General features: G+C 47.4%; 1 protein-coding gene across 1 annotated transcript; it reads left to right on the plus strand.

Annotated features, from left to right (window-relative positions):
* Nucleotides 1-145: 145 nt before the first annotated feature.
* LOC135395011 (exosome complex exonuclease RRP44-like) lies at nucleotides 146-13,961 on the plus strand. The gene is made up of 21 exons (XM_064626172.1): nucleotides 146-515; nucleotides 659-816; nucleotides 872-1,050; nucleotides 1,196-1,275; nucleotides 1,340-1,513; nucleotides 2,141-2,413; nucleotides 3,039-3,176; nucleotides 3,238-3,384; nucleotides 3,920-4,036; nucleotides 4,088-4,189; nucleotides 4,291-4,355; nucleotides 4,864-4,948; nucleotides 5,023-5,150; nucleotides 6,284-6,370; nucleotides 6,445-6,601; nucleotides 7,410-7,630; nucleotides 8,733-8,823; nucleotides 8,897-8,974; nucleotides 9,356-9,517; nucleotides 10,006-10,128; nucleotides 13,805-13,961. Exons 1-21 carry the CDS (start codon nucleotides 297-299, stop codon nucleotides 13,874-13,876), a joined length of 2,856 nt encoding a protein of 951 aa, XP_064482242.1. The 5' UTR covers nucleotides 146-296; the 3' UTR covers nucleotides 13,877-13,961.
* Nucleotides 13,962-15,129: the final 1,168 nt, after the last annotated feature.

The raw sequence follows: 15,129 nt of genomic DNA on the forward strand, positions 1-15,129 counted from the left end.
ACATTTACCTACTCATTTACTGTAACGTGGTTTTCTTGCATAATGTAAAAAAACCCGAGACTAGGGAACACGAAGGGACAGACACAAACACGAAGTCCAGCAGCCAATCGACATCGTGCATACTCGCGCCATACTAGCCAAACCTATCCAATTCGATCCAACATTCACGCCAACATCGTTTACAAATGACATGTGCTTCCCGAGAGCGTGCAAGTTTCTAGTCTAGGTGTACAAACACATGTGCATAAAATCTTCCTTAAGTCGGTCTTTGGAACAGCTACAGCTACACCGTCAATATGTTGACCTCAAAGACTTTCGTGAAAAAGACGAAGAAGGGGGGCATTTTGAAAATAGTGAGAGAGCACTACCTTCGAGACGACATTTGGTGCAGTTCGCAACGTTGTACAAAATGTAAACACGAGGCTCCGTTGCTGAAAGCGGAGCCCCGAAGTTCCAGTGATCTCTGCACATCGCCACATTACATCATCATTGACACTAACGTTGTCTTACATCAGGTGCGGGTGTTTTCCTTTTGCCGTGTCGTGTTTGGATGTAGTTCCTAGTTTTTTTTTCTTTTCTTTTTTAACGATAGAAGATGAACACAAAGAAGATTCGTGTTTATCCGCTGTCTAATTGCGAAGACCGCTTGTCGTTTTAGTTGGATGTCTTGAAAGACGAAGCGTTTTGCGACGTGATTGTGCCGCAGACAGTTCTGCAAGAAGTCCGGCACCGACACGGACCTCGGTACAAGATTCTGAGAGAAATCATCTCGAATAAAGACCGACGTTTCTACGCTTTCGTCAACGAACATCACAAGTGAGTCGTCTGTGTGCTGATATCGTACGCTTTCTAATTTCCGCAATCGATATAGGGACACATACGTAGAACGAGCTAAAGGTGAGACAGCCAACGACAGAAACGACCGTGCCATCCGCCAGGTTGCGGCCTGGTACTCCGAGCACTTGAGCCCAACTGTTACTGTGGTGCTCCTGACAGAAGACGAAGACAATCGCACACGAGCTCTAGCAGAAGGCGTTCGAGCCTTCACATGTGAGCCATATTTGAAAGTTCTTCAAACAACGACTTTTTGCTCACTCACCGTAACTACCCTCCTCCCTCTGTGACATAGCAATAACCATTAGCTCTCAAAATAACGATCAATAGTGGAGGTAAATGCTAATTATGGACCTTGCAGTTTCAGAATATGTCAACAGCCTGAAGGACCACCCGTTACTTGCGGACAAACTTGCGCTTCCCGGTGGCAAGCTCGTAGGGGTACGTCGAACGACCCCTGCCAGGTTCTTGAGGATAACGATTTCACTCGATTCCTATACGACAGGGCGACAGACCTTCCAGCGGACCGTTGTATCCGGAATACCTTCCTGCAGCAGCCTTGCAAGCCGGCCTCAGAGATGGCAGGTTCTTGCAGGGCAAGTTTCAGGCAAGCCGCGACAACTACCTCGAGGGGAACGTTGTGGTGGGAGATGCAGACGACGATGCGGGAGCACGTTCTGTGAGTAGTCCCTCCTCAATGTAGTCGGCAACAAACTTAGGGCTGTCTTATTTACGTCCTACTAGATTATAACGACCATGTCATAATCGGCAACCCCTATGAGGAGCCCGTCCGCACGATCCGCTAGGGGGCGCTACTAATCGGACCGTGAGATCTGCGTCACGATTGGACGATGGAAATTTGAATTTTGAACATGCAGGAGCGGACGTACGACTACCATAGCAGACGACAGCAACAGCTCCTATGAAAACGCGTAGAATGATGGTGATAACCAACTTTAGAACCAAATATATCTTCTGTGGGACATCCAAAGCTTGTACTGAAATACTAAGGTAAGCTGAAGTATAAAGTATTGTAGAAGTTGAGGAAGCGATAACCGGGCCGGTGAGTGGCGCCACCGCTAGCTTCCAAATGCGGCGCTGGGAAGGGGTGCCAATTACATGGTCGTTATAATCTACAGGTTTTCCTGGCCATTTTAATCCGAGTGCCGGCTAAATTAATCCATGCCCCATAAAGTTTGCATGGCACGTGGATTAATTTAGCTGGCACTTGGATTAAAATCGCCGGGAAAACCTGTAGTAGGTTGTGGTCGTACCATGTGATCTTACTCGTTATATCGCTCTGCAGATTCTAATCCAAGGAAGGACTAATCTGAATCGTGTGGTGCATGAAGACACTGTGGTTGTGGAGCCGTTTCCTGAAGATCTTTGGTCTGTGCCTTCCAATGTCATTCTCCTGGACGATAAGAAAAATGTGGAGGAAGATGAGGATGTAGATGAGCAAGATGTCAAGGGTAAAAAGTCAGTCGGCCACCGTGTGCCGACGGGACGAGTGGTCGGAATTTTGCGCCGCAAATGGCGCCCATATTGCGGTGTCCTGGAGCCTTCCCCGCTCAAAGGGGTGTGTATTGCAGTGACTGTACCTAAGGTGGCGTTCTGGTCTCTCAGATGAAGCAGTATATGCTACGCAGAATTATAGTACCACCTCTCTTGTTGGTGTAGAAATCTGTCGCGTTATATCGCCAGATTTTACCCTGTTTCACACCCCCTGACTGACATGACATGACAGCTCCTGACATGTTTATTGCTAAAAAGGCACACCAGCACCACAACAATAAAAACGGCGTAAAACTTTGACATTTTCCGGTTCTATCATCAGAATGAATTGGCAAGGCTGAGCTACCTATTTATCTAATAATGACAAGTAACACTCCAGTAGGGGGCCCGGATGTTTGTTAACGGTGTTATCTATCTTTTTAGTTAACTTCTGTTCGTAGTGCCGATGTGCCCTTTTTAGTAATGGACATGACTGTTCCCGGCTTTTGGCTATATTTAAGCTCCTAACGTAAAAACTTTACTTTTGCCCCCACCATGACCCAAAACACAGTGGTCTAGTGAGTCAGACTAGCTTTAGCATCAGTTCCGCAACGTCTATTGCGTGCAGCTTGAAACCAGTAGATTGAGCGTAGTACCTGTATTGGGAAAGTAATAAGTGATAGTGCAGTTTGTGGAATCGTCGTTTGCAGGCAATCCGTCACACATTCGTTCCGTCTGAGCGGAGGATACCCAAGATTCGCATCGAAACACGCCAGGCACATCTCCTACTTGGCCGTCGCATTGTGGTGTCCATTGACTCCTGGCCGCGAGACTCTCGCTACCCTCAGGTTGGCTCCACTCTCTTGACCTGTGTCACCTTTGAATCCTCACCATTGAATCACCACTCAGGGCCACTATGTGTGCGTCTTGGGGGACATTGGAGACCGTTCCACCGAGAACAAGGTTTTGCTTTTGGAGCACGACATCCCCCACGGAGAGTTTCCCCAGTCCGTGCTTGCCTGCCTGCCCAAAATGCCTTGGGGCATTACGACCGAAGTGAGTGTATTTCTCACAATTTGCGTGCCAGGATAAGGTGTTAGCACGACCTACAAGATTATAGAGACCGCGTCATACGGACGCAACATTTGGAGGCTAGCGATGGCGCTACTCATCAGCTCAGTTATTGTTCCCTCAATTTCTACAGTATTCTCTACTTTAGCTTGCCTTAGAAATTTTGTACAAGTGGTGGATGTCCCATGAGAGATGCTTCCTGCTAAAGTTGATTATCATCATCATTCTACACATTTTTTCATAGGAACTGTTGCTGTCGTCTGCTACGATAATTGTGTGTCCGCTTCTGCGAGTTCAGAATTCAAATTTCCATCGTCCAATCATGGTGCGGATCTCGCGGGCCATTGAGTAGCGCCCCCTAGCGGATCGGGCGGACTGGCTCCGTATTGGGGTTTGCCGATATGACATGGTTGCTGTAATGTAGTACGTTGTAGCTGTTAGACATCAAGCATTGGCACCGAGAGTTGGCACCCTGCAACCAGTAGCTCGGTGAAACAATATTAACTGGATTTAATTGCAGCACGAGGCCACGCGGAAGGACTTGCGGTCACTGTGTGTCTGCAGTGTAGACCCTCCGGGTTGTACGGACATCGACGACGCACTTCACTGTCGGACGCTACCCAACGGAAATTTAGAGGTAAAGACGTCCGATACAAGCGCAGCGTCTGTACGGAAATACTGCTTTCAGGTGGGAGTTCACATTGCAGACGTCTCCCATTTTGTGCGTCCTGGCACGGCATTGGACCAGGAGGCGGCCAATAGAGGAACGACGGTCTACCTGGTGGACCAGGTGGGTCACTTGATTGGAGCTTTATGGTGTTCCATTTAGGTGGTTGGTCTTGTGGCATCAAGTGTGACGTCAATTTGTACGCCATAAATTGTCGTTTGCAGCGTATCGACATGGTTCCAGACCTGCTGAGCTCAAATCTTTGCTCGCTGAGGGGAGGGGAAGAGAGGTAAGTATCTGTAGGACCTGAGAGTCAAACGTGGTAATACTTATTTTTACACCCCGCGACACCATGGAAACACCCTGTGAGTTTGTGAGTTTGGTTCAAACTCACAAACTCAACCAGAGGCACGGGTGAACGCTAAAATACTACTTTGCATCTGCTGCGTCTTCTTCTAACTTTTCTTCTTTTCTGCCTGAAAATGTTTTACGTCAGGTTTTAGCTTACCCTAAGTTCACAAACGTCATCACAAAAGTTTTAGCTTACCCATACTTTATTTACCGTACTGTACCGCATCCTTTATCCTTTTTAGCTTTATTATTCTAGCTTTTAACTAGCTAGCTCATTGCTCATCACTCTTTGGTGCATTGTGGCATTAGTTACCCATGCATCATCATTATTATCATTATCATTATTATTATTATGATGATGATGATGATGCCTGACCCAGAATGCAGTTGTTGCATGCAGGGCTTTTCGCGAAAGAAATGCCAGTCACGATAATCCATTAAAACAGGTTAGCATTTTCCGTATTGTGGGAAATGACTGCGCAGGCTGAGGTTGTGAGCACACAATTCCACAAGACCATCATACGCTCTCGGGTAAGATTTGTACCACTGGTTTCTGTATTATGTACAAGCACATATAACTGTGCACTTCATTCTTCTCCGGACAGGCTGCACTCACGTATGCTGAGGCCCAGGCCAGGATAGACGACGTTTCGGCCAAGGACGAGCTGTCGGAGAGCCTTCGCAACCTCAACCGGCTTGCGAAACAGCTCAAGCATCGAAGAATGGCCAATGGGTGAGTGTAGACTTTGGATTTTTTTTTTTTTTTTTACGGGAGTGTACCGAAATGTACGGCTAAGTTATTGCGGTGGTGCTGACATCCGATTGAGTCTGTCTTACATCGTTAATAGTTTTAATCACTGTATTGGCGCATTATGGTCGTCGTTACCGCTGCGCCAATAAAGCATGAATCATCATCATCATCATCACATCCGATTGAGTTTCGAATGCTTTCACGTTTGCGTCCCATTATATATAGAGAGTGACTTTTCGGGCGCTGTTTTTAAATCTGTAATTCGGGGAGAAATCGAGCGATAATTGTGCCTTCGGGTGTTATTGGGTGTTTTTGTTTCTCCTCTCGTCTATTAAGTCCTTTCCTAATCTCTCTCTCTCTCTCTCTCTTTTTTTTTTTTTTTTTGTGGGATCGTGACCTTCCAGCGGTAATCCCCGAAGGCATAGACAATATTGACACACATGGGTTACACGTGGCGACCTTTGTTCGTCTTCAGTGGAAACGTCACTTGAGGATTTTATAGTGACCGGAATTTGGGGATAAATCGGGTTTAACCCGAATTGGTCGGAGGTCAGTTCGGGGGGGGGGGGGGGGAATAACTGGGCGAAATCGGGTTTAACCAGAAAAAGTCGCTCCCTAAATTTATATAGTATCATTAGCATCGTACTACTCATTAGCCGCTGGTTGTGCTCGAGTCATTTTGTGTCCTACCTCACGCGCTTGTGAACCCTCTCTCAGCACACGTAGTAGCATTATGTAAGGTGGTCTGAACAGTGGACGACTTTCGTGTCGCAGAATAGAGCATTGCCCGACCTGGCCCGCAAGCTTGTTTTGGGCCTGGCAGTGGTTTCGTATCTGCGCTCACGTCCATTTCGAGAATATTTTTGTGTGGCCGAGCTTCTGTCGGATGTTCTTTCGTCATAAGTTATATTTCACATTGTTGCACCGATTGGACAAAGCACATTATAACTACGTACATTATAAATCTGTGGGGTTCGGGTATAAAAGGGCATGCCGGGTATGACGGCTTGACTGCGGGTCTGGTCTGCTTTAATGCAGCACCTTTGTGACTTCACACTTCCGGGCACCGAAAGAGTTACTGGCAAAGGTACATTGAAACTTTTCCTTGACCGCAGAGCACTGACGCTAGCTTCTTCAGAAGTAAGATTCCACGTGGACACGGAGACACACGACCCTATTGATGTGAAGAGCAAGGAACTATTGTAAGTATATATCTTATTTGTACTACTGGTGTACTACTTGTACTATTGGTGGGACCTGACGGGCAGTCTTGCAGAGAAACCAATTCAATGGTAGAGGAGTGGATGTTGCTCGCCAACGGGGCGGTGGCGCAACACATCTACAAGGAATTCCCGGATTGCGGCTTGCTCCGTCGACACCCGGTGCCTCCCCTGTCCAACTTTGAGCCCCTCGTACAAGCCGCACAATCCAAGGTTTGTTGTTCCCATCGTTCGATACAATGTAGTTATGGAGTGACTTTTTTTCGGGTTAAACCCCGATTCCGCCCGGTTATTCCCCCCTCCCCGAAACTGACCTCCGACCAATTCGGGTTAAACCCGATTTCTCCCCGAATTCCAGTCGCTATGGAATCCTCGAGTGACGTTTCCACTGGAGACGAACGAAGGTCTCCACGTGTAACACGTGTAAGTGTGGGTCGCTTACGTTCCCAGCAATACACCCATGTGTGTCACACACTGTTTCTACGCCTTCGGGGATTTAGGGCTGAAAGGTCACGATCCCGCAGTAAAACAAAAAAAGAGAGATCGGGAAAGGATTTAATAGACGAGAGGAGAAACAAGGACACCCGATGACACACGAAGGCACAATTATCTCCCCCGGATTACAGATTTAAAAATAGCACCCGATTTTTACCCCCCCCCCCCCCCCCAAATCTGAGAAGGGCATTTAACCCGAAAAAGTCACTCCTTAATTGTAGGCAGCCAGAAAGGTTGGCAGACCATATGTCTGCTGTTAATGTCAGTGACCAGCCATGCCCTGTTCATGCCCTAGGAACAGACCATATGCCAGAGCAAAAACAGTCTCTCAGGCCCGTCCCAGTTGCGCATCCTGTACTAGTGGAATATATTACTAGAGCCTCGCGTTTTAGCGTCAAACCCTGTGAAACCAGATTTGTACTCCCCAATTCGAAAAAAAAAAAACATAACACCCAGAAGCTCGAGGGACTAAACATCAGCTGTCTGGCGATGGAAAGTTACACGTGTCGCTTTGTAAACTGCGCAGGGCTTCGACCTGAAGGTGGCGACGGGTCGCGAATTGGCCATCTCTTTGGACAACGCGGTCTTGGACGACCAGCCATTCTTCAACGTGATGCTGCGTATGGTGGCCACCCGTTGCATGCCCCAGGCTCTCTACTTCTGTACCGGATGTGTGGCCAAAGAAGATTTTATCCATTACGGCCTTGCCCTGGGATTCTACACCCACTTCACATCTCCCATCCGTCGGTTAGTGAGCACATCCATGTTATTACACCAGGTCAAAACGCTTCATGATTTGCGCATCGTACGCTAGCGCAGTGGTTCTCAAACTTTTTTGGCCCGGGGAACCCTTTGGACCTAGCCAGAAGGACGAGGGAACCCCTGTTCCTAAACATGAGCAGTACATCAGATATCACGTACATCAGGCCTCCACGAAGAGGTCACGGAGCTTCTCGCTGGCACGTTCCAGGCCTACTCCTTTGCCTACTAAGGGGTCTGTCAACGGGTCAAAGCGCCCATAAACAACGGAAAGGGGCCGCGAACGAACTCCGCAGCCGCGGTGCACGCGCTTCTGGCCTGCCGAGCGAGCTTGGGCGGGGGAATTCAAGTTCTGTGAATGGACAGGGGCCGAGGCGCCAGCCTTCTCGCGGAACCTGGGAAGGCAGCTCGCGGAACCCCTGTGTTCCGCGGAACCCAGGTTGAGAACCACTGCGCTAGCGCAAGATGTGTCGATCGACTGCCACGTTTAAACGACTTCAAATTAGTATTCTACACCAAAGTTGAATAGGTACAGCGTTTATTTGAGGACACGGCGATAACAAATTACGGATGAGCAGTGCACACAGTGCTTGAAACTACAGCGGGGGAAAGCTGTCAGGGCGGTATTGCCGTTTCTCATGGCGGGCTTTTTTTGGGCTGCGTGAGCATGGCCAAAGTGGGAGGCAAGCGAGCTAAGTCTGGCACAGAGTGTTCTCTGGAGCTTTCAGTCCCGGTATAATGCATGAAGATCCCAGACCAGCTCCCGTGGCATAGTGGTTAGAGTGATCGCTTTCCACGTCGAGACTGGGAGGTGACACGGGTTCGAATCCTGTCACCGGCTGTGCTGTCTGAGGTTTTCCCTGGGTTTTCCGAAGACTTTCCAGACGAATGTCGGCACAGTTCCCCTTGAAGTCGGCCCAGGACGCATACTAACACCCCTGTCCCCCACTCCTTCCTGCTGTCCTCTCTTCATCTGTCCACGTCTATATGCCGCTCATAGCCACAGTTGCTTCGCGGCGCTAACACGGAATTAAAAAAACATAACAACATAAAAAAACATAACAAAAAAATAACAGCGTGCCTCTTTCAGTTACTCCGACCTTATAGTGCACCGTCTGCTCGCCGCCGCAATTGGCGCAGACACGACATCGCCTGAACTCTTGGACAAGCAGAAGTGCCAGGTTGGTGCCTCTCTGCTTAGTAGTTGATTGTTGAAAGGGACGCTGTTTTCATTTCACTTAGTATTTCCGTTAGGCACTTTGCAACAACCTCAACTTCAGGCATCGCATGGCACAGTATGCTGGTCGGGCATCTGTCGGACTCTATACTCAGGTGAGGGATGATTAGAGCCCCTAGCTTTCCACGAAATTTTGCAGAATTGGCCGCATCTCGTGGAACATGCTGTTCCCCTCCGATTTTTTTGCGGAATATTCAATATCTTACAGAGTTATGTAAAGGGTTCAATCGCAACATTTTTGTGGGTTAAACCCAACTGGTTGCGTCTGCAATGCCTGACACCACCGATCATGCTTGCATTTACTACATCGCTGAATGTGCCGCGGCGAAAGAAAATTTAATGACAGCAACGCTCGATGTATATGTTTCTTCACACAAAAAGGAGGTGTCAGCCACTGTCAGCCGGACACCCCACTTTCTGACACCCCTGCGGGACTTTATGACGAGACTCGCTCCTCTTGTGACTTGCATCTACAGGTCTTCTTCAAGGACAGGTCTAACAACGAGGACGGTTACGTATTGTTTGTGCGTGAGAATGCCCTCCAGGTGCTTTTGCCCAAGTACGGGTTGGAATCCACCCTCTTCCTGACCTCTAAGTCTCCAGCTGAGAACAACGTCACGTGGACCTACGACGCACAGGTGGGCTGTTCTTCATCTCTCCCTCTACCTTACTTTCGAGTTGTGTGAACTGAAGCGCCGACTTCCAAGGTTTCCGGAGCAAAATCAAAGATGTGTTCATGGGGTTCATGGGACATCCATATTTGCTCCTTTTCTGGCCTTTCTGGCACACATTTTTTTTTTTTGGGGGGGGGGGGGGGGGGGTTGCAAGATGGGGTGGGCATTACGGGGTGCTGGGAAAATCCCTGTATGGACCGCGATTTTAAGTAATGTACCAACCGGCCCAGTTTATCACCTTGTTTCAAACATAATGGCTTAAGTTCAAAGTTAAAAAAAAGAAAGGTAACTTAGTTACAGTAACGTGTTGTCCCCAACACTGATCCTAACTATATGCAGCAAGTTATAGTTTTTTTTTAAGTTTCGGAAGAATTGCAAAATATTCCGAGACCCATTTTTTCGTAATGTTTGTATCGAGAAATGGTCCATTATTTTGTTTACGTGCTCCGCAGAAAGGAACCCAGGCATGCGGAGGAGTTGTCCTGGCACAGTTTGACCGCATCACCGTGCAAGTCTCTGTTGACAGCAGCAACGTGCAGCATCAGAGGATTGTGCTCAAGTTGGTGCATCCTCAGGTGAGGCGTGTACCCATTTCTCCGCAGATTAATTTTTTTAGTTACGAGGGTGAATTGAATGCGGGCAGCCCCTACAGTCGTGGTCACTGCTATGCCCTGCATCACATTGTTGGGATATATTATATATTCTAAGTGTCACTCGTATTGTAGTGGTTATTAATTGTCATTGGTATAGTAATAATTTGTTACTGGGGTTTTTCATTTTTGACTGTTATAATTATTGAAACCTCCCGAGACGCTGGAAAAAATGAGCGCAAAACAAAATTGCTGCAATACAAATTCGTACTCACTTGTAGCATCGGGGCTAATTTCTCTTTGTCGCCAATCATCGCCCTACCTAGTAATACCCCGGAAAATATAATCATAAAAAGCAAACCTTCTGAGCCAAGGTCGAGAGTGCCACATTTTTACTGCCGTGTTCCTAACAAAAACCACTGCAAAGCAAATGATAGCAGCAGCCGAGAATTTACTTTCCAACATCTAACATGCATGTTTGATGGTGGTATATGGCGTCCGGGACCCTCCTGCACGTTTTGCTCTTGCTTTACTTTGCTGTGCTTTTGCCTCTTGCTCGTGATATGTACAGCTTGTGCTGGGTTTACAAGCAACAAGCTGTTAAACTATGCCGATAACATAAGTTTTGTGGCAGCCAGTTTGCGGTAGTCGGCGATGTATAATAGAATCACAGTCGTGCGCGATGACATAATCCAGGAGTAGGACGTGACGATACTTCGACATATAGTTTCGCTAACTCCGGCGCTGTGCGACCGCATGTTAAACGTGCCAACTAGGACAACAATAACTAAGGCCCCGCGTTTTCCGCGAACTTTTACGGAATCCTTCGCTTGGCACGAAATTTCGCGGAATCCCTTACTTTGCTCGAAATTTCGCGGAAATCCGATTGGTCGAAGGACGGCGACTGGCGGGATGTGCACAGTTGCTACGACGTGCAGCGTCGCAAGATAAGTATATTGCACGCTCACGCGAGATAGCGTCAGATAAAAGTGCGGGCTCCCGACTGCTCCAAGGTACACGGACCCTTCCACATATTTACATCGCGTATTTCGCGCCATGACATTTTATTTTTTGCTTTGGCTTTAAAAATGACGAGAAAAAAAAAAAAAAATCGCGTAATCTGCGCGAATATCTGTCACGCGCGTCCCAGCGACCGTGGCGGCGATTGCTTTCTGCGACGCCGTCAGTGCTACCGAAGTTATGTTCCGGTGATTTTGTTCGACTTGCGCGCACTTGCTGACCTAGCCTGCGGTATCCTGTGATACCTGCCCTAACTCAAAAGGGAATGGGCAAACCTAAACCTATACCCCCCCTTTCAAGAGGTACCAACTTGCCTAGATTACTGCCCTAACTCTGTTGCAATGTACTTGACAGAAGCATTATGAGAGGACATAAATTGGGAGGGGGGGGGGGGGTCAGGACATTCAGACCCCCACCTAGTTCCGAGCGGACACACTGTTACTAACCAAGGGTGACAGTTGAAGTCTGCTACTGTGTTTTGTGTGGCATTGTTTTCTTTGGTGTTTGTGTTTATCGAGTCATTGCTTTTTATTTTTATTTTATGAAAGACAGATTCTGTCGCAATGCATTGTTGAGATGCATGTAGAGAATCTGCAATGATTCGTACAAAATTAAGACATTACTGGACGTACCGGATGACCCGAGAATACGTTTCTTGTGTGTTCTCGTCTAATTAACAGCAGGAAAGTACCATTTCACGTGAACGATCGAGCAAGATAAGAGATGCTCAAGGTTGGAGATATCATACCGAGCCATAAACTTGTGAATGGAGGCACACAGAGGTAGAAGAACTATCTGACGACCTTGAGAAGCGCAAAGGGTGTTTCGTGACGTGCGCACTGTCGTCTGCTATGACGCAAGCGTCACGTGATCGCTTGCGCCCTCTTTCGCGCTCGCGTGGTTTGTTTTGACGCAGGGAATCGGGCTGTTTGCATGCGTCAGGGATTTTCCCCGCACCCCCCCCATCTCCATGTAATTGAATGATGGCAGTTGATGAAAAGGCGCTGTTAGGCCTACGTCGTGTTTGTCCCATGTTTCGTTACCTCATCCACTTCAACGTCACCCAGCCTCCAAAATACTCCCCAGCAAACAGCAGCTACGGGTGTCACAGCCCCCACGGAATTCGATCCCCCCCCCCCCGCAGTTCTGTGTGTTCATGTGTCTGTATATATATAAAAAAAAAAACTTTAAATTGCGAGACTCTGGTAGAGTTTCTTTTTTCTTTTTTTTTGTATTTAATCCTGGTCTCTTATCTTCATAATCATTATGGCGTGGAATTTAATTCTCCTGTAGCTTTAATGCGTGTACTGTGGGACTTAATCCTAAATTATAACATCCTTGCTGGGTGTAGTTCGTGGATTTATAGGCAATGAAAAGAAAGAAAACAATTTCACCCCGATGCCCGACGTCCCAGGGTGGTCACCTCCTCAAAAGACAAAATCATCTTTTGACGTACCTCTATGCAAAGAATGGTGCCTCGGAGATTGTTGGTAACTATACGGGCTGATGATAACTGTCTGAGCAAAATACTCGAACAGACTCGAAGTTCCGGCTCAATCCCTTATCACGCCACCCAAAGTGTGGCGTGATAAGGGATTGAGATTGTCTTATATCAGTTGACCACTAGTATTTGCGATCTTTTCATGTACTATCCCATACACCCTAATTACCGCGCGGTGCCTTCGTTAACAGCGAGTGCCCAATGTTCTGTGTACAAGGATCTGGCAACTTCCGTGAACTTCCGTTCACTTTATCACAAAATGTTGTGAACGTCATGGGCCCTCGTACCACATGCGACAGCACGCAGCTTTGCTATCAGCAACCATGCTCTTATCGGAAATTGTATCCCCCGTTAATTGAGTACCTCTTGCGAATGTGTGGAATACGTGTGGTACAGACTATGCAGCTGTCCGAGCCCACCGTTACGTGTCTTTATCAAGACCATATCAGTGGGCGTTTCAGGTTTTTAATAGGTAACAGATGTGTCATTATCAATGACCACCATGTCAGGGCAATGCACTAAGGGCCCGTACTCACATGCGATACACATGTGCGGCTGTGGGGATGCGCGGTCACGAATTTTAGTCAGTCATTGCGCCCTTATCGCTCAGCCCATAACAACTCACACGGAAGTGTTCCGCATATCAGTCAGTCAACTGTATTTACCTGAACTCTGATCCCCTATAATTTTCACTAACGAATTCGCATAATGGAGATAGGAGGAGGGGGGTCATTCTTAGTTGCGTCGTAACAACTTTAGATGTCATTGCCGACGTGTGTCTAAAGCTGAAGTAACACAGCCCCACACCCCTGTAAGGGGTGCGCAGGTAGGAGATCTGAGTGAATCACCGTCGGGATCGCTTATAGGCTTACGACGGTGTTTTCATTTCTGCCAAGAAATTGGAATGTACTAACCTGACACTAGCAGACGACGCTCCGCTGCGCATGAGAGGAGGTGATCGGAAGAGAGGCCACGTGACGTGGCACGTGACTTGTCAAAAACGCGGCCGTTGGCTCTGGTGGTGGTCAGTGGCGGTTGATCAGCGTAGAAACGAGTGAATTAAGACATATTTTCTGCACTGCAACAACCAGCGGAATTTGGTAGTGATTTTGGTTGCAACACGTGTTCTCTCTTCCACAGGTCCCGGGGTTTAGCGTCCCGGCCCAGGCAAGCTCGGAGGAACATCGTCCAGCCAAAAAGCTTAAGACGTGATATCCTTATACGGGGTTTTGGATTTTAGTGAACTCAGCCGATATGATGGTTCAAATTATCTAAATAAAATTTCTGACGAAATATCCATGGTTCTGTCCTCCCACGAACCGCAGCCTGCCTGTTTCTGCTATGCGTACTTTGCGCGTATCTGCAAATGTACACGAGGGCTCCTTTCGAAATTTGTGTAGTCCGCAGATTTCGTACTTCCACTCATTTAGTACCAAATGCAGATTTATGCAACACCCGTTTGTTCGGTGCAAATGACGAACCGATCAAAATACGCGAACTTTCCTAATAACTGCGAAGTACCTGCAGTAATATTTGACTATTATTACTCGATGCATATCAATGACTAGCCGTATTTGAACTCCCGCATCATCAGCACGCAAATTTCGTACGCGAGATTGGCATATTAGCATATGCCCGATGAGTGACTGTGTCGGGATCAGAATACGAAATAATCATTCAAGAAAATGATATGTAAAGATATTATAACGGCACATACAGTGGATTGACAAGCATCTATCGTGATATATCGGTAACATTGCATATGTAACGCAGTGCGACAGCTGATGGGTAGGCAGCCTTTGTTTTGCGTAACAGATTTCTCCCCCGTGTGCGCAATGATTTCCAGGAAGGGCAGTTTTGGGCCGGCTGCCGAGGTTCCTGGCCTTCCTAGTGATTGCATCAGATCAGGACGATGTTGCCGTGTTTCCCAACACATCCCGTGAGAAACAACGCTTCTTGGCATCCAGACAGGAAAGGTATATACGCGTTGTCGTGTTTGCTTTTAACGTGTCACGTAGTTTGCGTACCGTGATGTATAACGCCACAGTGAACGTACTGCGAAAAATTCCACGTAGATTCTGCCGTTCACTGCGGCGCGCGTTTTTAGGTATTTTCAATTCTAATTGGGGGGCGCCTGCTCGTTTTGATTTCGGAGTATTCTCGTAAAATACCTAACTTTTTTTTTGTTTTACAACGATCATTTATGTTTGTGAGTATATTAACAAAAAGCGAATGCGCAGTTTTTTTTTACGATAATTGTAACGAACCTTGGCTGAATTTTGCAGCATTCGTTTTGCATGTCAATGCATGGCTGCTGTAGCTTAGAAGCTGATTTATGTAGTAATAACCGATCGGATATGGGGGCAGCAAGCTACCCACAGATGCAACCTCGCTTTCCCTCACCCAAATGCACTGCTCCCCCGGCACGGATTAGATGAATAATTCAATGCTCTCTCCGAAAGCAA

The sequence above is a fragment of the Ornithodoros turicata genome, chromosome 5, assembly GCF_037126465.1.
Source record: "Ornithodoros turicata isolate Travis chromosome 5, ASM3712646v1, whole genome shotgun sequence".
NCBI lineage: Eukaryota > Metazoa > Arthropoda > Arachnida > Ixodida > Argasidae > Ornithodoros > Ornithodoros turicata.

Coding starts and splice junctions, on each gene's coding strand:
- LOC135395011 (XM_064626172.1), top strand. CDS start 297: ATGTTGACCTCAAAGACTTTCGTGAAAAAGACGAAGAAGGGGGGCATT. Junction 6,602..7,409: donor TACAAGCCGCACAATCCAAG/GTTTGTTGTTCC, acceptor TAAACTGCGCAG/GGCTTCGACCTGAAGGTGGC. Junction 9,518..10,005: donor CGTGGACCTACGACGCACAG/GTGGGCTGTTCT, acceptor CGTGCTCCGCAG/AAAGGAACCCAGGCATGCGG.